Below are 21867 nucleotides of genomic sequence, written 5' to 3'. Positions count from 1 at the left end.
GGCAATATCATAGAACAGCTATAAGGACATGGTTCCGAAAGCTGCAGACAGGCTCAGCTCATGCTAGAGCACCATCTCACACATAACCAAGCACTCTGCCTCCAGGATGGTTAAGGCCTGCCATAGGAGTGACCTATAGGTTACTATGTGTCTATATATAAGTAGGTATTGGAATACCATACCTAAGCAAGGGGTGATTACACAACCTTGCCCCAGCTGAGTGATCAGCCAGTTGTGTCTATTTGAGTGGCCAGCCAGTGGTGGCAAAATACATGCTGCAGCCCCTGGTAGGCCTTGGTTACACCTATGCCCTGAGTACCTAGGGTACACTTCTACAGGGGCTGACAAGGTGAACCAATTCCCAATTGTGTATGTACCTAGAGTACATGGTGTAAATTTAGAGAGAGTGCATCTGGGCTGTGGGTCTGCTTAGCAGGCCCACAGCCACATCTAAGTTGAAAACCAGCAAAGCAAAGCAAAAAGTGGGGGTGACCATAGGAAGCAGACCCTACTTTCCTATAGGCGGGGTCTTCTTCTTCTGAGGAAAAACCTTCTCAATAAGTTTTTTAGATGCCAGACACTTCCCAGTCTTTTTTTTGGGGGGGGGGGGGGGGGGGGACAGATGAAGATCCAGAAGGTGGAGAAGCCTTTTTTGTAGCAGGCAAGCCAGAACCCTTGGAGGGTTTAACTTTCCTCAACACCTTAGCCCCAGGAGAAGATAAATCTTCCTCAGCCATCCTCTTTCTGGAGGATACAGATGACCCTGAGGCCACACTTCCTATCTCAGATAAAGGGTTATCCTGGTCCTTAATCTTCTGTAGCCACAGAAGTAGGCGTCTTTCCCTATCTCTGAGGGTCTTCTGAGGGAAGGTCCTGCAGATCTTACAATCTCTCACCTCATGATCAGGATAAACGCAGTAGATGCACTTTTTGTGAAGATCTTCTGAAAAAAGCAGGAGCTTCCCACAAGATTCACAAGCCCTGAAGAGAGATTTTTTAGTAGATGACATCCTAAAGGAGTGCAATCCAGACAAAAAAAGTGTAGTACTGAGCAGAGCTCAGGGAGACTCCCTTCACACGACTTGCGGTAGAAAATCTGAGAGCCTGAGTCTCTGGGGAGAACATTCTGGTGGGTGCTGTCGCCTGGTTGGCTGCAATTTGGACTATACAAAATGACTATGATAGTCATGTGTGGAAGTTTTCTCTTGTAGCCTAGGGCTACTTTACTTCCCGGTTGCTAATTACCAAGGTTTTCTGGTTATTAGGTGCATATTATTGCTTTTTTATGTACTGTGAGACTCTCACTCCGATGACAGGGAATGATTCAGGCATGTGAATCTATGAAAGACACCCCAATACTGGAGAATAGTATTACTCTGGTGCCAGGGGCATTGCAGCTATGGCTGTTACATAATAGCTTTGCAGAGGGATTCCAAATTGGCAAAGTACTTTTAACATTCTAACTGGCAATCCTGCCTAATGTACAGAGGTGATCACTGCTGGTAATCTTGCATATCTGGCAAAAAATGTAAACTTGCCGGATGTGGCCTTTTATTACACTAATAGTATCAGTAGCTCAGGAGAACGTACAACATACGTAGCTCTTACAAGAGAAAAGTTTGGAGATAACTGCTGTAGACCGTTTCCCTTTTTGACTACCAGGGAGCACAGGGGATAACATTTTTACCCATTTTTCAGCAGGAGGGACCTCAATAAAGACAGCACCTCATAGATTAAGATACATTGGAGGATGCTGACTGGAAAATAAAAAGGAGTAGCATGGTTCAACAAATTTGGAAGTCCTAGTAGTCCAAAGAACTCTTCTTGTATCTTAGTAGTAATCACACCACTAGTTCTACAAAATGATGTTTCATGCACATTTAAGATTAACCCATCATAGCTGCTCATGAGTGGCTGAGTGTTTTTTTTTTCTGGTCAGTTGAAAAAAGTGTTGTCGCTACTTCTTTGACAGTTGACAAAGGATTTTATAGGGGGGAAAAAACTAAATGCGGTGCTGAAACCAGATGAATAGTAGAGGCTCCAAAGAAGCTATGGATTCACATGAAAGTGAAAGAAGTACCCAATACCCTACGAATGTGAGTTGGACAGACATCAGCCTCCTGCATTCCAAAGTATTGGGGTTTTAGAGGGGAAAGGAAATACATTTTGAAAAATTAACCACATTACTCTTTAAAAAACCGAAATAAAACACTGCGCTAATGGCACTTTGTCCTTTCTATTCCAACAATTATGGCACACGGCAAAAAGAAACTCAGTTGACCCGCATAGGTGGTGCCTTTAAGGAAACAATTTTCAGCTGTTTCACCTTGATTCAAATAAATCACGATTCAAATCAAACACTAAGAGATCAGTCTACAAAAACAACCGGTGAGAATATACAACTATATATTATATATAACTGAGAAGGTTTTCCATAAGGTACCCAATGCACTTTGATCTGAATGTCATGTCCCTAATATTACATTATATGCTTTCAGTCCAAAAATCAAATGTGTGTGTCTACTTTATACTGGTCATTACAGTCAAGATCATATCTGGCAGTCAAATTAAATTCCTAATCAAATAATACATTACATTTTAATACAGCATATTTTTTGTAAATAGTTTATTAGGTAATATTTTCATGGCACTAGCAAGGGTGATAGAAAGGCTCAATTTTTGGTTCCTATACTGCATTCCCAAAAATATACATTTATATTTATACATATATATATTAATAAACCCCTTCCCCCCCAATAACTCCATCACCTAATTCAGCTTGGTTCACTTTTCTTTTTCTTCCTTTAAAGCAGTAAACTACTTTTAATAAGAAAATATATATATGAAGTTAAAAGAAAAATATACAGTAAGAAGAATGGTTATTGGAGGGAAAGGAAGGATTCGGTTTTCTTGCATTTGCTCTTTTCCTTTTTGGTTTAAAATTTCAAGGTCCAGGCAGTGAAGAAATTGTTAACTAAGGAGTTAAAAAGGCAAGATAGGTACACAGTATAAAAAAGGCAGACGGACAAGGGAAGACTTGGCAGTCAGGAGTTCCAATTAGGAGATGACCTTCGCTTCTGGAAGGAATGCCTCCCAATACTTCACGAGCTGCAAGAAGAGGGGCAAACAACACAATTAAATAATCACAAGATGTTTAGTATTAACAGTAAAAGGTGAAAGCAGGTATGTGTGCATGAGTTTATTCTCACTCACAGTAAAAACTTCATGCTTGTGCACAGACATGCACCTCACCATGCGTAAAGCATATCTCTGGACCTCACACATACCCCCTACATCTTCCACAAAGGACATACTACATACAACATACTTCTAAACCATACACTATGAAATTAACCCCAGGAACCTGATGCAGATCAGAGTGCCCAGTAGCCTCATCAAGGGTATGAAGCGCCATACAAATGCTGCAATACAAATCAGTGCATTATTTACAAAACCAATCTTTTTTTGTTCAGATTTATCAAAAACAATTTAAACAATATCAAGAAGTTACTTACCTTTGGTAATACTTATTTTGGTGTATACACCATGTAACAGCATATTCCTCATCTTGGAGTATTCACTACTCACCAGATTGGATCCGGGGATTTTATCGTAGCGACACTCTTGTGCAGCAAGGTGCTATCATGAGACTCCACGCTCAATACCACCTGAAAGTTTCAGAGCAAAGCCGCATATGTGCCACCACAGCATGCAGTCGTAAGTTTGTTGTCTTTTCCTTTGTTAACGCCGTCAGAAGCAGAGCATGAACAATTATTGGTTACAGTGTGCCTAAGTCCTTTTTAGATGTTAAAAAAGGCCACTCCACATAACAGGGAGGTAGGATAGCAGGGAGGAATCTGGGTTTTATAGAGTTCCTAAAAGAAAGAGTTACTGAAAATAAGTAACTTGCTCTTCTGAGGGACACTAATAACGCAGATTCCTCACTTTAGACTAGATACCAAAGCCGCGCCTACCCACTATGGAGGATCTGTGATGTTGACTCAAAATAAAAAGTTTTGCAGAACCAGCAGGCAAAGTGTCCTTCCTATGGACCTTGCTGTTAAAGCAGCAGTGCTTCGTAGGCACATGCGCTGATGCCAAGGTAACAGCCGGTCAGATGTAATGGACAGGCACTCCTCATATAAACGCACATGTAGGAGCCTAAGCCCTGATGTCACTGTCTCTCAGACCTTCAGGGGCTGCATCTTGGCCTGTGCATAGCACATCTTAATGCAAAAGACTATTACCTCAATAGCCTTAACTTTCTTTGATCCAGAGAACCCCACAAAAAGCTGATTATCCATTGGTATAATCTATGTAAAACTTAAAGCTCTTTTGGGTGCATCTAATGGAACATATCCTCCTCTTTCGATGAGTAAAGGGGAGTAGCAACTATGACTCAGCTCAAAAGGCAGGAGGAATGTCAAGACGATTTCAGGTCCCACTGTGGCTTCACAAACTGCTTGGGATAAAACATGTGCCAAACCTTCAATAAATCTCAGATCGTTTCATGCTGCCCTCACAAATGCTAATTTGACCCTAATTACGGGCATGAACAACAAGCTACAAGGGTACGTTAACACCCCCCCATTAGTAGCACTAACCTAGAAAGGTTTTTAATCTGACGGAATCAAGATAATAAAAGTTTCAGTGATATCCCTAATCCCTTTTAATTTACATCACAGCACACCCAACACCACCTCACTTAGACTGTTTTTGCCCTCATACAGCAATAAACACAAAAGATCTTCGCAAAGTGATCCTTTGGGGGACCCATCGGGCATTGCAGCACCGGCCCGACAAGGAGTAAATCCGTATTTGTAAAGCGCAAACTACTCACCCTTAAGGGGCTCAAGGCGCAGGGTGCAGTCGTGGAAATTAAGTGAGCTATTGCCCAGATTCGTATGGTGCGGAGCTCAGCTGCTGCCGGAGCCGGGGATCGAACTGTGAACCCTGTGCTCCGAAGTCAGATGCCCTGGCCGCTGCACCACACCTCTCCAGGAGCAACCGCCCTATGATGGAGCATGACATTCCTCAGAATGTTTGAGGGCAACATGAAATAGTCTTGTTGACTGCCACTCTAACATTTGTATAACTCCTTATGCTCTCCTCTCCTAACTAGGAACAGTGACCCCAAGTTTTTGCATTTATCTTAACCCTAGGAGCAGGGGCTCTGGAACTCCTTCCAGCTCCTAGTCCCCCCTCTTAAATTGACAGATTTCCATTTATAGTCATAAGCACTGAATAGACCATCCTCACTGAGAGCGAGGCGGTGACGGTGGATGAACCAGGATGTTCAGAGGGAAGCCTGCACTACTTGTGCGTCTGCTCTAGCATCAGAGTCTAGGCAGTAATGCTTTATGAATGTATGAAACGATTTCCAAGAGGCTGCTTTACCAATTTTTGGAATAGGAATGTTCTGCCATAAAGCAGTAGTAGCCAACTCACCCCTAATGAAATGTGCTTTAGGGTTAGGTGAGAGTGTTTTGTTAGCTTTCGATAAAAGAGGAGTAGTATACAAGAAACCATCCAATGAAAAATGATTGCTTGCGAGTGGCTAAACCTGTACAGAATGGACCATAGTTGAAAAACAATTGGTTCAATCTACGGATAGCCAGTGTTTTGTTCAGATAGAATTGCGAAATTCTCCATACATCTAGGGAATGAAAAGTTCTTTCCGCTAGAGTAGAGGGATTTTGAAAGAATGTGAGTAATGAGGTAGTCTGGTAGACATGAAAGTCTGAAATAACCTTAGGGAAGAATTTTGGGTGAGTTCTCAGAACCACTTTGCTAGAGTGAAAAACAGTGTATGGTTCTAGACAGCATCAATCACAGAACTCAATCACAGAACTTACTTACCTGTGAGGGTCTCAAGGCGCTGCGGGGGGGTTTGGGGGGGGTGGAGAGGGGTGGGGGCCGCTACTGCTCGAAGAGCCAGGTCTTGAGAAGCTTCCTGAAGGTGAGCAGGTCCTGGGTCTCTGCTGCAGGTGGGTGGGGAGGGTGTTCCAGGTCTTGGCGGCGAGGAAGGAGAAGGATCTGCCTCCGGAGGTGGTACGCTGGATTCGTGGGACGTCGGCGAGGCTGGCGGAGCGGAGCTGGCGGGCGGGGGTGTAGAAGTTGAGTCTGTTGTTTAGGTAGGCTGGTCCGGAGTTGTGGAGTGCTTTGTGAGCGTGGGTGAGGAGCTTGAAGGTGATCCTCTTGTTGATGGGGAGCCAGTGAAGGTCTCTGAGGTGGAGGGTGATGTGGCTGCGTCGGGGAAGGTTGAGGATCAAACGGGCCGAGGCGTTCTGGATGCGTTGTAGTCGCTGTAGGTGTTTGGTCGGGATTCCCGAGTAGAGTGCGTTGCCGTAATCCAGCCGGCTGCTGACGAGGCTTGGGTCACCGTTCTTCTGATTTTGATCGGGATCCACTTGTAGATCCTGCGGAGCATGCGGAGGGTGTTTTAGCAGGAGGAGGAGACGGCGCTGACCTGCTTGGACATGGAGAGGGAGGAGTCGAGGATGACTCCCAAGTTGCGTGCGTGGTCCGTGGGTGTCGGTGCTGTTCCTAGCGTTGTCGGCCACCAGGAGTCGTCCCAGGCAGACGGGGTGGGGCCGAGGATGAGGACTTCCGTCTTGTCTGAGTTCAGCTTCAGACGGCTGCTCCTCATCCACTCTGCGACGGCCTTCATTCCTTCGTGGAGGTTGGTTTTGGCGGTGTGAGGGTCCTTGGTGAGGGAGAGGATGAGCTGGGTGTCGTCAGCGTAGGAGATGATGTTCAGGTCGTGTTGGTGGGCCACTTGAGCGAGGGGGCCATGTAGATATTGAACAGCGTCGGGCTGAGGGATGATCCCTGGGGTTCGCCGCAGATGAGGTTGGTAGCTTTGGAACAGTGGGGTGGGAGGCGGACCCTCTGGGTTCTGTCGGAGAGGAAGGAGGTGGTCCAGTCCAGAGCTTTTTCCCGAATTCCAGCTTCTTGGAGGCGTGTTCTTAGTGTGTGGTGGCAGACCGTGTCGAAGGCAGCTGACAGGTCCAGGAGGGCTGAGGTTTCGCCGTTGTCTAGTTGGCGTCGGATGTAGTCTGTGGCGGCAATGAGGGATGTCTCGGTGCTGTGGTTCCGTCTGAATCCGGATTGCGACGGGTCTAGGATGTTATTGTCCTCGAGGTGGCGGGTCAGCTGTATGTTGGCGATTTTCTCAATAACCTTCGCCGGGAAGGGGAGCAGGGAGATGGGGCGGAAGTTCTTGAGGTCCTTAGGGTCTGCCTTGGGCTTTTTGAGGAGGGTGTTGATTTCGGCGTGCTTCCAGCAAAGATCTTGGCTCGCACTAACCCTGTGTGGGCAGATGTGATCAGCACAAGGAAAACTGTTTCCCCACAAAGCTGTTGAGGAGATGCCATGTGTATGGGCCCTATATCAATCAGAACATTTGTAAAGCACACTACTCACCCGTGAGTGTCTCAAGGCACTGGGGGAGGTGGGAGCCCTACTGCTCAAATAGCCAGGTCTCGAGTAGTCTCCTGTAGGTTAGTATATCCTGGGTCTGTCGTAGGAGGATAGGGAGGGTGTTCCAGCTCTTGGCGCTGAGGTGGGAGAACGATCTGCCGACAGTGGTCGCTCTTTGGATGCGGGGGACGGTGGCGAGGGCGGCGGAGCTGCCGGTTAGGGGTGTAGAAGGTGAGTCGTCTGTTGAGGTATGCTGGTCCAGTGTTGTGGAGTGCATTATGTGCATGGGTGAAGAGCTTGAAGGTGATCCTCTTGTTGACGGGGAGCCAGTGTAGGTCTCTCAGATGGGGTGAGATGTGGTTGTGGTGAGGGATGTCGAGGATCAGGCATTCTGTAAGCTTTCACACAAGAACAAACCATACAAGAGGTTTTAAAAATACTGTAGTATTTATTACGCAACACTAAGGGGTATCTCCGCGCTACCAAGAGAGGGTACAGGAAAGGAACAGATCAGTCCTGGAATAATTCAGTCTTCAGGAGATTTCTGAAGCGAAAAAGACTGGGGCATTTGCGCAAGGCCTCCGGCAAGGTGTTCCAATATTTCGGGACAAGGTAGGCGACAGTTTTGCCGCCTGTTCAATCAATCAATCAGGCAAATTTATAAAGCGCGCTACTCACCCGCTAGGGTCTCAAGGCGCTGGGAGGGGAGGGGTCCGTTACTGCTCGAAAAGCCAGGTCTTGAGTTGTTTCCTGAAGTAGAGATGGTCCTGGGTCAGCCGTAGGTGGATGGGGAGGGAGTTCCATGTCTTGGCCGCCAGGTAGGAGAAGGATCTTCCTCCGGCGGTGTCTCTGCGAATACGTGGGACGGTGGCGAGGGCGAGGCTGGTCGAGCGGAGCTGGCGGGTGGGCGTGTAGAAAGTGAGGCGGTTGTTGAGGTACTTGGGGCCCAAGTCGTGGAGAGCCTTCTGTGCGTGGGTGAGGAGTCTGAACATGATCCTCTTGCTGACTGGGAGCCAGTGCAGGTCTCTCAAGTGGGCGGAGATGTGGTTGTGGCGGGGGATGTCCAGGATGAGTCGTGCGGGGGAGTTCTGTATGCGCTGGAGTCTTTTCTGTAGTTTGCCGGGGTTCCCGCGTAAAGGGTGTTCCCGTGGTCCAGTCGGCTGGTGACGAGTGCCTGGGTGACCGTCTTCCTGGTTTCGGTGGGGATCTATCGGAAGATCTTTCGGAGCATGCGCAGGGTGTTGAAACAGGATGACGAGACGGCGTGGACTTGTTTGGTGATCGTGAGGGAGGAGTCCAGGATGAAACCCAGGTTTCGTGAGTGGTCCGTTGGCTTGGGGGCGGTGCCCAGGGCAGGGGGCCACCAGGAGTCGTCCCAGGCGGAGAGGATGATCCCAGGATGAGGACTTCCGTCTTGTCTGAGTTCAGTTTCAGGCGGCTGATCTTCATCCATTCGGCGACGTCTTTCATTCCTTCATGAATGCTGGCTCTGGTGGTGGCGGGGTCGTTGGTGAGGGAGAGGATCAGCTGGGTGTCGTCGGCGTAGAAAATGATGTTTAGGTTGTGTTGGCGTGCGATGGCTGCGAGGGGGCTCATGTAGACGTTGAAGAGGGTGGGGCTGAGCGAGGATCCTTGAGGTACGTCGCGGATCGGAACGGGGGGAGGCGGACTCTCTGGGTTCTTCCGGCGAGGAACGAGATGATCCACTCCATTGCCTTCCCTTGGATTCCGGTGTTGCTGAGGCGCTGTATTAGTGTACAGTGGCATACTGTGTCGAACACTGCTGAGAGATCCAGGAGGATGAGGGCAACTGTTTCCCCGGTGTCAAGCAGGGATCTGATGTCGTCGGTAGCTGCGATGAGGGCGGTCTCGGTGCTGTGGTTAGCTCGGAAACCGGACTGTGAGGTGTCGAGGGATCAGTTTGTCTCGAGGAAGGCGGCAAGCTGTTTGTTGACGGTCTTCTCGATGACTTTGGCAGGAAAAGGGAGGAGCGAGATGGGGCGGAAGTTCTTGAGGTCGGTGGGGTCCGCTGTCGGTTTCTTCAGGAGGGCGCTGAGCTCGGCATGCTTCCAGCTCTCCGGGAAGGTGGCGGTGGCGAAGGAGATGTTGATGATGTCTCGGAGTTGGGGTGCGATGATGGAGTCAGCCTTGTTGAAGACATGGTGGGGGCAAGGGTCGGTTGGGGAGCCGGAGTGGATGGTGTTCATCGTGCGGGTGGTGTCTTCGGTGCTGACTGGGGTCCAGTTGTAGAGGGTGGTGGTGGGGGGCACTGGTTCAGCGGTTGGGTGCGTGGTCTGTGCGCGCGGGGGACCACTAGCAGCCCTTTACCTTCAGATCCAAGTAGATGGTACGGGCAGTAAACATTAAATTTGTCCGCCAGGTACCATAAAGTGATTTATGGGAGAGGCAACAAAGCTTGAATTTAATTCTCTGGCGGATGGGAAGCCAGTGGAGTGTTTTTATCAACGGTCCCGGGGAGGTGCGAGCTGGCCTTTTGAGAGCCAGACGTGCTGCAACATTCTGTACAATCTGTAATCTGCTCAGAAGCGATTCAATAGCAGATGCCAGTAGAGCATTACAATAACCCAGACGACCAATGATCAAAGCCTGAATCGAAGTTCTACAAGCAGAAAGAGGCAGCCACTGGAACACTGTGCGCAGAAGGATCAGGGTATGGTAGCAGGACCCTGCGTTAGTCATGATTTGATCCCTCATCGATCACAATGCATCCAAACGCACCCCTAGATTTTCCACCACAGCAGAAGAAGGGGCGGGGCCCAACACAGCAGGCTACCACTTAGGGGACCAGGATGCTTGAGCCGAGCCAAACAGCAGGATTTCGGTCTTGGCCGCATTCAGTTGGAGAAAGTGTTCCGTCATTCAGGCTGATATGCCCTTTGCAAAATGCTGATCAACTAACTCTCTCCTTATCAAAGGACAGGAGTAGTTGCATATCATCAGCTTAGGAGAAAGGAGTAACACCGTACTCCCTAATGATCTTGGCCAGGAGGGCCACATAGATATTAAACAAGGTAGACTCAAACAAGAGCCCTGGGGCACCCCCTTAGTAAGCTTCAGGGTTTGGGAGCGGAAGGGACCCACATTTATAGTCTGGGTGCGCTGATCTAGAAAGCTAACAAGTCAATTAAGTGCCTGTCCCTGCAAACCTGCCTCTCAGTTGGACAATCAATTTCTGATGAGACAGTATCGAAGGCTGCTGTCAGATCCAATAAGACCAGCAGCACCTCTTTGTTATTATCCAAAGCCATTTTAATATGGTCGATAACCCAAATGAGGGTAGTCTCTCTAGAGTGATTGGGTCTAAACCCAGACTGGGAAGGATCAAGGATGCCTTGGGATTCCAGGTAACCCATTAGCTGAGTGTTGACATAACCCTCCGCTATTTTACTCATAAGCGGTAGCAGTGAAATGAGGCGATTAGAGAGCACTTCAGCAGGTAACTGAGCTTTCTTCTTAATTGGTAGCACTTGAGCGACCTTCCAACCAAGTGGCATGGCTCCTTCATATAAAGAAGTGTTAAGAATATCACAAATGGAGGGGGCCAGGAGAGGTGCAAGGAGAGTGAATATATGCACCAGCATCATATCAAGGTGAGATCCAGATTTTGTTAATCTAAGCATGGCTTCCGCCAGAGAGACCTGAATAGCATTGAAATGTTTCAGGCCTTCATCAGAACTTCTTAGCACTGAGGGTTTGGAGTTAGAAGGATCCAGGTGACAAGAGTTTTGAGGTAATTGATTGTAAATTAAATTAATTGTATTGTCAAAATACACAGCTATACTGCCACATAATCCCTGAGAGGGGAAAATCTGCTAGGAGCAAGCTGTAGGATTGGTGAAAGAGTTGAGAATTTTATAGAGTTCCTTAGTTGAATTTCCTGCCTGGTTTAGTTTTAGTATAACATGATCTTTTCGTGCCTTTTTTAAAGTTCTTATGGTAAGCGGTGAGGGCAGATTTATAGGTAAGATTCTCTGTTTCAGAATGGAATTTGCGCCAAATTTTCTCCAGGTGTTGGCATATAGATTTTTCAAGGCATAACTCAGCAGTATACCAATCTGCACTTGAGTGTTAATTTGTTGATATTTCACGGGAGCCAGGGTATCTATCAGAGAAGTGATGGCTTCATTAACCTTTTCGACGCTGATGACGGAACCGCTCCGTCATCAGCCGCGGTGGCGCTGTGCTGATGACGGAGCGGTTCCGCCATCCTGTTCCCCCCGATACTAAAGAGGGAAATGAACCCTCCAAAGACAATAATGGCAATGTACGCTTAAAAGATTGTTTTTGTTCCGTAGGCCTTTCCAGGCCAAGTGCTGTAAGAATCTCCATTTATATCTTGTTGCAGAAGAGGGAAACATTTGGAATCTGAAATATATCGAGTATCGTCTGCTGAGACTCTGGAGTAGGAACCAAAAGATGCAGCCAAGAACGTCTTTTGAAGATTATGCCTGTGCCGGGCACAAGGAAAAATCATGTGCCGCATTGATGATCTTATTAAGCAACATGAAGCACAAGTTACTTACCTTTGGTAACGATATATCTGTAAGAAACAGTAGTTAGTATTAGATTCCTTACCTTAGAATATCCCCAGGCGTCAGACTGGATCCGGAAAGTTTTGCGTAGCAGTACCCCTGCGCGTCGGTAGGCGTCGTCCGTGTCCGTCGTCGGCGCAGTGATGATGTCATCGGAGTACTTAGACGCCGCCCTCGCGTGCTGACGTCAGTTCCAGTGGAGGAGGTGATGGCGGACCCTGCCCCCCACTGGCGTCAAATGGGCCTGAAAGCTCAGACTAGGAAGGTTTTGAGGCAGATGCTAGGGGGTGGTTGTGGACTGGTCTCGCTGTTGTCCGCTGGCACCGCCACAGTGATTACCATGTCCGCCGCCGCTCTGGATGTTAGACTGCGGCCCGTAGCTGGCAGGACGTGAAGGGGCGCCCCTTCCTTAGCCACGAAAGGAGCGAAAGGCAGACTGCTGCTGATGCTGACCCGACAGGCCCAAGGACTTGGCCGTAGCCCTGGAGTCCTTGAAGCGTTCCAGCGCATGATCTGCTTTGCCACCAAAGAGGTGGCTGCCATCAAACGGCATGTCCATGAGGGTGTTCTGGACATCAGCCGAGAAGTTGGCTGACCTCAGCCAGGCGTGGCGACGAACCGCCACCGTCGTTGACATCGCCCTGCCCAGCGAGTCCATGGTATCCAGCCCACATCGAATAGAATCACGCGCTGCGCCTCGTCCCTCCGCAAGGGCTTGAGCAAGCTTCACCCGGGCCCCCTCCGGGCACTCCGGCAGCATGGCCGCAACCGTATCCCACAGAGAGTGGGTGTAACGATCCAAAAGGCAAGCGGTGTTGACTGACCGCAACCCCAAACTGAGGGAGGAGAACAGTTTCTTGCCAAACTGTTCATACCTTTTGGATTCCCAATCTGGAGGTGCAGTTGGGAATGCGGACTGGGAAGTAGAGGCCTGGATAACCAGGCTTTCAGGGGTGGGGTGGGTGGACAGAAAACTAGGGACGCACGGAGCCGGGCGGTGGCGCTTGGTGACGTTCCTATCTACAGGGGAAACTGTAGCGGGCCTGGACCAGGTGCCCAACAGGACGTCCGTGAGAGCCTCATTAAACGGCAGTAGAGGCTCCGAAGTGCTTACCTGCGGTTTAAGGACCTCAGTGAGGATGGTAGACCTCACAGTCGCGACGGGGAGCTCAAAAGCCAAGGCCTTGGCCTCCCTCGGTAGCACCACACTATAAGCAGCCCTCTCCTCCGTAGCCACGGTAGGAGGGGAGACAAAGCCAGTGTCAGGCGAAGTGTCGAGACCACTGGCCTTCCCTAGCTCGTCTGTCCAGTCCTGAAATGACTGACACTCCTGTGTCAGAGGGTCCTCAGACCCCTCCCAGTCACCCTCGTCCTCCATCTCCTGAAAATCAGGTGCAAAGGACGGAGCCGAATCATAGAAGAATTGTTCTTCTGCCGGCGTCGAGCGACGCCGGTCCGACGCCGGATTCAGACCGAGGGAAGGACCAGGGACGGCGCCGTCCGGGAACTGCGCCAGGGGCGACACCCTGGGGGTTGACGCCGGCAGGGTCGTAAAGTCGACCGGCGGCAACCCGGATCTGGAACCGGATCCAGCGGAGCTCTGCAGCGCCGGGACCGAAGTCGCCTACAGCGCCGGGGCCGATGCACCCGATGGCCCCAGGGCCGATGCACCTAGCCCGCTTGGGCTCCCAGCCGGGACCGCGGGGCCCGAAGGCGCCGCGGAACCCGACGGAGGAGAGAGCGACCTCATGGCCATGAGGAAGGCATCGATCTCCGGCGTCGCGTTCGGCCCAGGGACCGGCGGGTATGGAGCAGGCCGCGAAGCCTGCGGCTCCGGCGGAGCTGAGTGGGCTGTGTCGCCCGAACCCCCAGCCGCATCGCGCGAGCATCGGGGGGAGTCAGAAGAGCGATGCCGCCTCTTCGACTTCTTGTGCCTCTTACCTGAGGACTTGGAGCCCGACGAATTGTGAGGACTCGTCGAGGTTCGACGACTGTGGCCCCGCGACCAGTCCCTCGACCCCCTCCTGGACCAGGACCGTGAGCGGCGCGGGGCCGACTGCCGGATCTCGAGGCGCTTACGGGACCTCTTCCGCCTAGCCTTCGACGTCAGGGCCCGGCAGTCGGGGCACGACTTGTCGTCATGGTCGGCCCCAAGGCAATAGAGGCACCGGCGGTGGGGATCGGTAACCAACATCAGTCGGTTGCAGTCGGTACAGGGCTTGAACCCGGGCATCCCTACCGGCACCGAGAGTCGTAAAGATTCGCAAAGGGATCAAAAAGGATCGAAAAAGTTGTGTCCAAAAATTACTAAGAGTACTGCTTTTTCCGGATCTGCGCTTGCCGGCGCGGAAAAAAGAAGAACTAATGTCAGCGCGTGAGGGCGGCGTCTAAGTACTCCGACAACGTCATTCCGGCGCCAACGGCGGTCCCGCTGACGACGCCTACCGACGCGCAAGTGTACTGCTACGCAAAACTTTCCGGATCCAGTCTGACGCCTGGGGATATTCTAAGGTAAGGAATGTAACACTAACCTGTTTCTTTCAGATAGCTAAGTTGGTCCAGTATCAGTTAGTCTTCCATCTGCCTTTAGCATACAAGAAGTCCCAAATAAGAATATTGATTCTCAGAGATTAACTGTATAGAGAATCATGATTTTATTAAAGACAAAGAGGCCAACATTATGCATTACCTTTTATTTACCACTTCTGAGCAGCGATTGAAAGCTTCAAATAGAAGAACATGAAGTCATAGAACAATAGAGCATTCACTAAATATGCAACTCCCCAGAGTTCCAACCTCATCCTCTTGTTTCTCTTCGTCCTACGATAACATCTTTTACCATCTTTTTACAACTCTTTTCTCTGACTTAATTCGCTAAGACTAAAATTTCCCAAAAATACATTAACATTTTTTTCTACACAACATCATATAAATATACATTTACTTTAATACTCCTAAATATACTTTAAAACACTATTTCTTTACTTATACTATCGTCTATTCTCACCTCAGCCACCTTATAATGCTAGACTCCTTGTCTTTAATAAAATAATGATTTTCTATACAGTTAACATCTGAGAATTGGCATTTTATGTCAAGGCAGGAGGCTAGCATAATGCATGTTTAAAGTCTTTCAAAAATTGTTTCGCTACATGCTCAACTGGTCTGTATATAGAAATTCCTGAAGACTATCATTCGAGCAATCTGCTGCTTTCAAAATGTCACTCAAATTTCCCACTTTATGAAACACTTTTGATGCTATTGCTCCACGAATTGAATGCACCTTGAATTTATCTAAATTTACACCTGATTCACACATTGCGTTCTTTACCCATCTTGCTATTGTTTCTGTAGATACTGCTCCATGAGGCTCTACATAAGAGATCAAAAACTGATCAACTCCTGCACTTCTGAACTCACTCACTCACTCTGGCTTCTTACTCTCTAATGCATCTCCGCACACACAATTCTGGATGATCATTAAACCTAGGATAAAAAAAATTCTGTCTCATTGTTTTAGTTCTCTTTCTTATTTCAAATAACACCCTTTCTGGTTGGTACAACCTACCTGTAATCTCCAGAACTTTTACATCGGAAACTCTTTTAAATAAAAACATACATAGTAAAGTAGCCACCTTTCATGCTAAATGTTGAATTGTCAAAGTAGCCAACTTTCATTCTAAATGTTAAATTGTCAAAAACGTGTTACCTTGTCATCCTTAAAACATGAAAATCATATTGACATCCCAAACAGTACTATACCTAGTACTTAGTGTTTTCATTTTTTAAACGAATCCCTTTCTCTAATCTGCATACCAATTGTCACTTACTGACAATCCATCAACCCAAGAATGACCAGTCGCTATCGCTGATCTATAACAACTGGCCGTTCTGTATGTCAATCTCTTTTTATACAAATCTGCCAAGAAATTTGCAATCATAATCTCTGCAACCTCAACGGGATCAAGATCCCTTTCCATGCACTTGTATATCTCTTTCTTCTTCCTGGAGCCCATAACTCGTATAATAACTCTGAAGCTTCCCCTGATAACTATGTGAATCTATTTGATCTCCTGAAATGCTCCAAACTAGAAGGTTGAGCACTCCTGATACCACTAGAGGATGCTCTCTTCCGTCCACTACTCTCAAAAGCCCTTTTTCTGCATCTATCAATATTGGTGGACTTTGACTATTTTCCCACAGATCCCAGTTTAAGTACTAAGAATAAGGGGAACGCAAGCGAGGAGTCTTTAAAACTAAAGTACTAATACATATTGCAACTAGCTAAGTACATGCCATGCTGGAAAAAATGTCTTACTTATATGTAACTCTCATTCTCTAGTATTTGTATCTTTCATAGATTCACACGCTTGAATCATTTCCCCATCGTTGAGGTGGGAGTCCCTTGATACATTCCAAAGAACTAGCAGTAATTAACATATCTTACAATGACATTAAGCCATCGAATTTAACAGCTTAATCATTTTATTTAAAAAGAACCAAACTCCAGCCAATCAAGCGACATCATCCTTAGAACACCCCTAACAGAGGCATCTTCTCTCAGATTTTAAAGCACTAGTGGGAATTGTCACCACATGCCAAAAAGGAGAGCCTCTAAGGGGAGGAGGGTGAGTCCCATGTTAATCTGTGAAAGATACCAATACTGGAGAACGAGTTGCAGGATGTAGGAAGCTGGCCCTGCATCTACTAAATCGAAGTAAAGTATAGTGTGCACAGACTCCAGTGGATCCACAGAGGTTTTACAGAGGCTAAAGTAGATAATACTAAAGCTTGGGGGCTGCAGGTGCAGAGGTATCTTTAGACGTCAGAAAAGTCTTGCCGGTCGAGGTTGAGGGACCTTTCGCGTTGAGGCTGCAGGAGTTGTTGTGGAGTCCAAGAGAGATCACTCTGGGGTGGACTCTAGCTCAGGACCGCTAGGAAACCTTCTTGGGACTGGCTTGCCACTACGACTCGAACCGGAGGTGCAGAGGTGGGTCCGAGAGTCTGGTTGTACGGTTCAATAGGGCACTGGGGTTCTTGCTGTTGGTTTCTTTGTGGACAGGGCCTTTGTCCTCAGATGTTCTTGATCTTTGGGGGAAGCAGGCAGTCCTCCCAGGGTTTTGGAGGTCACTGGGACTGCAGGATAAGTCACTTTCTGAGGCAGGATTCTTTGAGGACTGCAGACAGGCCGGTAGGGCTAAGGCCAAGTCAGTTGTCGTCTGGAGTCTTCACTGGTACGGCTCTTCGGTCTTCCTTCTTTAGATTTCCAGGAATCTAAGGCTCAGTGGTGAACCTAAATACTACATTTAGGGGTTTTACAGGTGCAGGAAGGTAGTAGCCAATAGGCTACTTACCTTTAGGGTGACTACACCCTTTGTATGTCCACTCCCTTTGGGTAGGGGGCATACCCCTAAATCCTATTGGCTGAAGTCCACACAAACAAAATGGAGGATTTTCAAAGGAGGGGGTCACTTCAGCTCAGGACACCTTAGGGGTGGTCCTGGCTAAGAGGAGATACACTTCTCCTGCTTACTTATTTTCCCACCGACCTGGACGCCAAAAGGTGGCCTTGGTCAGGGGGTGGCAGGTATCGCCACTAAGTGTAGAGGCCCCGGCTAGCATAACAAAGGGCAGGAAGCCTTTAAGGCTCACCGACCTTGAGTGCCGATCCTTCTTGGGGGTAGATGTGAAACACATGACCCTCGAAAGCACAAGCTCTCACCTCATGTCTGGAAGTGGCAGGCTGGTGTAGTCCAGTGAGCCACACACTAGCGGTTTGGTCGGTTTTCAGGGGGCACCTTTAAGGTGCCCTCTGGGCGCATTTATTAATGAATCCAACACTGGAATCTGTGTGGGCTCATTAATCTGATATATTTGGTGCCAAACATCTTGGGATTCGGAAAAGCCATCATAGAGCTGTGGAACTTGTAATGACAAGCTCCCAGCCCATGTACTCAGTATGGGTTCACTAAGTACTTCTAATGCCTAAGAATAGATTTAGGCACTATAAAGGCATATTTGCTCATGTAGTTATGCACTCAAGAGATACAGTGCACCCTGCCTTAGGGCTGTAAGGCCTACTGTAGGGGTGACTTGCCTATGTCTCATGCAGTGCTGGCAGCTTGGCACACAGACTCTTCCCTTTTAGCTGCACCAAAACACGCTGTCTGCAGTGCAATTGTGCATGTGTTTGTTGAGGGGTCTCTTAGGGTAGCATAAAACATGCCGCAGCCCTTAGAGACCCTCTCTGGTCACAATGCCCTTGGTACCACTGGCACCTTTTACAAGGGGCTTATATGTGGGCCAGAGGTGTGCCAGTTGTGGAAACAAAGATACCGTTTTGGGAAACAACACAGGCACTGGGACCCTGATTAGCAGAAACCCAGTGCACATTCAGTCAACGCTGCTTTCAGAGTCAAGCAAAAAGTGGGGAGTAACCATGCCAAAAGGTATCTTTTCTATATTTACATGCTTGAATCAGAATAGCTAGCAGTAAAAAACATAAGCAATAAAATTAGACAAATATGACAGCGGATGGTGGGTACAACATACATTTTATGGTAGCAGAGCTCACTTTATTGCTGCCGAAGTACCGCTTGACCCATGGTTATATCACTGCTCTGTGCCAGATCCAGACAGTAATGCTGGGTGAAAGTGTGCCTGCTCTTCCAGTTTGCAGAGCAGCATATCATTTCGATAGGCACCCAAGCAAACAAAGCCGTTGTTGTAGAGACTAGTCTTGTAGATGCAGTTTAGTTTTTGGTCTTATAATATCAATCAATCAATCAATCAGGAGTTGGTGAAGCGCGCTACTCACCCGTGAGGGTCTCAAGGCGCTGAGGGGAGGGTAGGGCAGCTCCAGGTCAGTCGAAGAGCCAGGTCTTGAGATCTCATATGAATGAGTGCAGGCTAGGAGAGCTCCGTATTCCTAATGGGAGAGAGTTCCAAGCTGTGGCAGCGGTGTAGGAGAAAGTTCTTCCTCCTGATCTGGCTCGGCGGATGCGGGGGACCTCTGCCAGGGCGAGATCCGCTGAACTGAGGTTCCTTGTGGAAACTTATTCTGTCATTGAGGTAGCTGGATCCAATGTTGTTGAGAGCCTTATAGGCGTGGGTGAGCAGTTTGTAGGTGACCCTCTTCTCGACGGGGAGCCAGTAGAGTTCTCGCAGGCGAGGGGTCATGTGATCATGGCGAGGTGTCCCTAAGATTAGCCTGGCGGCTGCGTTCTGGATCGTTTGGAGTTTGCGTAGTGGAGATTTGTCGATTCCTGCGTAGAGGGACGTTTCCGTGGTCTAGCCTGCTTGTGATGAGAGCGTGGGTGACTGTCTTTCTGCAATCGGGGGGAATCCATTTGAAAGTCTTCCGTAGAGTCCATAGGCAGTTTAAACAGGTGCATGAGATGGCGTTGATTTGGCGGTTCATGGAGAGGGAGGAGTCTAGGATTATGCCGAAGTTAGGTGCGTGGTCCGTGGAGGCCGAGGGCAGGTGGCCACCATGAGTTGTTTCATGCGGTGGGGTGTGGTCCGAAGATGAGAACCTCGGTCTTCTCGGAGTTGAGTTTAAGACAGCTGTCCTTCATCCAGGTGGCGACGTTCTTCATTCCCTCTTGAAAGCGGAGTCTGGTATCTTCTGGGTTTCTGGTGAGGGACAGGATTAGTTGGGTGTCGTCGGCATAGGATACGATGTTTAGTCCGTGTCGTCTGACTATGTTGGCGAGGGGGGCCATGTAGATGTTGAACAGGGTGGGGCTGAGGAAGGAGCCTAGGGGGACTCCGCAGATGATGTCCGTGGGTTCGGAGAGAAAAGGAGGGAGCCTATCTCTCTGAGTCCTGTTGGAGAGGAAAGAGCAGATCCAGTTGAGGGTGGTTTCCTGGATCCCTGCGTTGTGGAGTCTGGTGGTCAGTATGCCGTGCGATACGGTATCAAAAGCTGCGGAGAGGTCCAGGAGAATGAGGGCAGCAGTGTGGCCCTGGTCAAGCAGCATGCGTATGTCGGTGGCGGCGATTAGGGCTGTCTCGGTGCTGTGGTTGCTCCAGAAGACGGATTGGGAAGTGTCTAGTGTCTTCGATGAAGGTGGTCAGTTGGGTGCTGATGAGTCTCTCTGCTACTTTGGCCGCAAAGGGAAGGAGTGAGATGGGCCGGTAGTTCTTTAGGTCAGTCGGGTCCGCCAATGGCATTTTGAGTAGGGGCTTGACTTCTGCGCGTTTCCAATCCGGGGGATAGGTGCCCGTGGACAGGGATATCTACCCATCTTAGAGTGACAGAACTGTATGACTGTTGAAATCCATCTTTCTATAGTGGGTTTGGAAACTGGTCCTACTTTGTTATTGTTTCCGTAGGCCACACCAAGTTGGTCAGCGGTGCGGAGATGTTTTGTGCGATGTAAGAAGAAGTTTAAGCACCTCTTTACATCAAGAGTGTGTAGAGTTGGTTCTGCTGGTGTTTGAGGATTGGGAAAGAAACTCCTTAGCAGATCAGGTTAATTGAGATGAACATCCGTTGAAATCTTCTGAATGAATTTGGGATTAATTAAAAGAATTACTGTGAGAAGCTGGATTAGTATATGTTGCACACTTATATAAGTGGGCACCCTCCACTAATCCAGACAACCCTTATGGTAATTTTAGTGGTCTTAGACAACCTTAGAAAGCTCTCTAAGTGGTAGCTGTGGAGAGCAGCCTTCAAACTAAGTCCAGAAGGGTGTAAAGCAGCTTGTTTTGCAGAACATAATATTAATGGTATAGATTAAGTAAAAAAGGACCACATAGTGTGTTTATAAAAACATGTATTTATTATAAGACACTCACTAACACATACAGATAACTCGTAGCTGGAGATATATACAATGCAAACAATACTTTTCAATAGAAACAGGTAAGTAGCACAAATACGCAGTGGTCGCAAGAGGGAGACCAAACCATCTACTGATAGTGGTATGCGAACCAACTTGGGTCAAGACTATAGCCAGAAGACGTCGAAGTGCCAGGGACCCAAGGAACCACCAGAGGTAAGTAAAAAGGAACCCCACGGAGGCTGAGTGCAGAGTGGGAACACGACCGCGGGCTCAATACAAGTCGAAGAGTAAGTAGCAATTTAAAAGAAGAAGGAGCCTGTGGACCCTGAAGAAACCCATTGGAGGACAGAAGGTTGAAGAGCCACCCCACCCATGTATACCCTAGGAACCAGGATACCTACACTAGGGAAGCCGGGTGCATAGGTGTGAAGTGGCGTCGGAAACCGCTGTGGATCTCAATGGAGGACTTCAGGAAGTTGCAGCTGCTGGAGAAGGTGAAAGTGTCCAGTGGAACCCAGAGATAGATTCAGGATGAGAAATACCTGCAAGCAGAGGGGACAGAGTCTATGCCACTCAGGAATTACCAGGAGGCTCGGAGGACGAATGCCCACCGATGTAGAGTGTTGCAGGAGAGCGGACGGTGACATCGGAACCGCAGCTGTGCGTACCAGGCAACGCTGTAGAAGATCAGAAGCCGTGCAAGAGCTGTCCCACGTCGGATGTCAAGAGTTGAGGGGTCTGTGTCCGTCTAGAGCGCCAAAAGCTTTTGCAACTGCAACCAACGTGGGAAGTAAAGAAAGTACAGTGTCGGGAACAGCAAGGTCCAGGGGACTCACTGCCATCAGGGGACTCGGGGCAGGCCCCCAGCAATCAGGGGAGCCTACTGAATTCAAAGATAACCCTCGAGAGGACCCACAGGCTGGAGGCACTAGAGTTGCGAGAGGATGTTGAGCGGCTCACCACAGATGCAGGCCTACGGTGCAAGTGATGCAGTGAGGATGAATATCTTGGTCGCAGGAGATGCTTGAGGTGGGGCTACTTGGAGCCAGAAGATCTTGGAGGAAGGAAGCCAACAAGCCTTTGCAACAACAAGTCGACAC

At 48.7% G+C, this 21867-nt stretch overlaps 1 protein-coding gene across 1 annotated transcript in view; it reads right to left on the bottom strand.

Moving 5' to 3' along the window:
* Positions 1–2611: 2611 nt before the first annotated feature.
* Positions 2612–21867, bottom strand: part of SNX1 (sorting nexin 1) — a 749531-nt gene continuing 730275 nt past the window's right edge. Inside the window, exon 15 of the mRNA XM_078684988.1 lies at positions 2612–3108. Within this exon, the coding sequence (XP_078541114.1) occupies positions 3058–3108 (51 nt within the window). The 3' untranslated portion in view covers positions 2612–3057. The remainder of the gene's footprint in view (positions 3109–21867) is intronic.

The sequence above is a fragment of the Lissotriton helveticus genome, chromosome 3_2 (assembly GCF_964261635.1).
Source record: "Lissotriton helveticus chromosome 3_2, aLisHel1.1, whole genome shotgun sequence".
NCBI lineage: Eukaryota > Metazoa > Chordata > Amphibia > Caudata > Salamandridae > Lissotriton > Lissotriton helveticus.
Note: the sequence above shows the minus strand (reverse complement) of the source record. Positions and strands in the feature narration are given on the sequence as shown.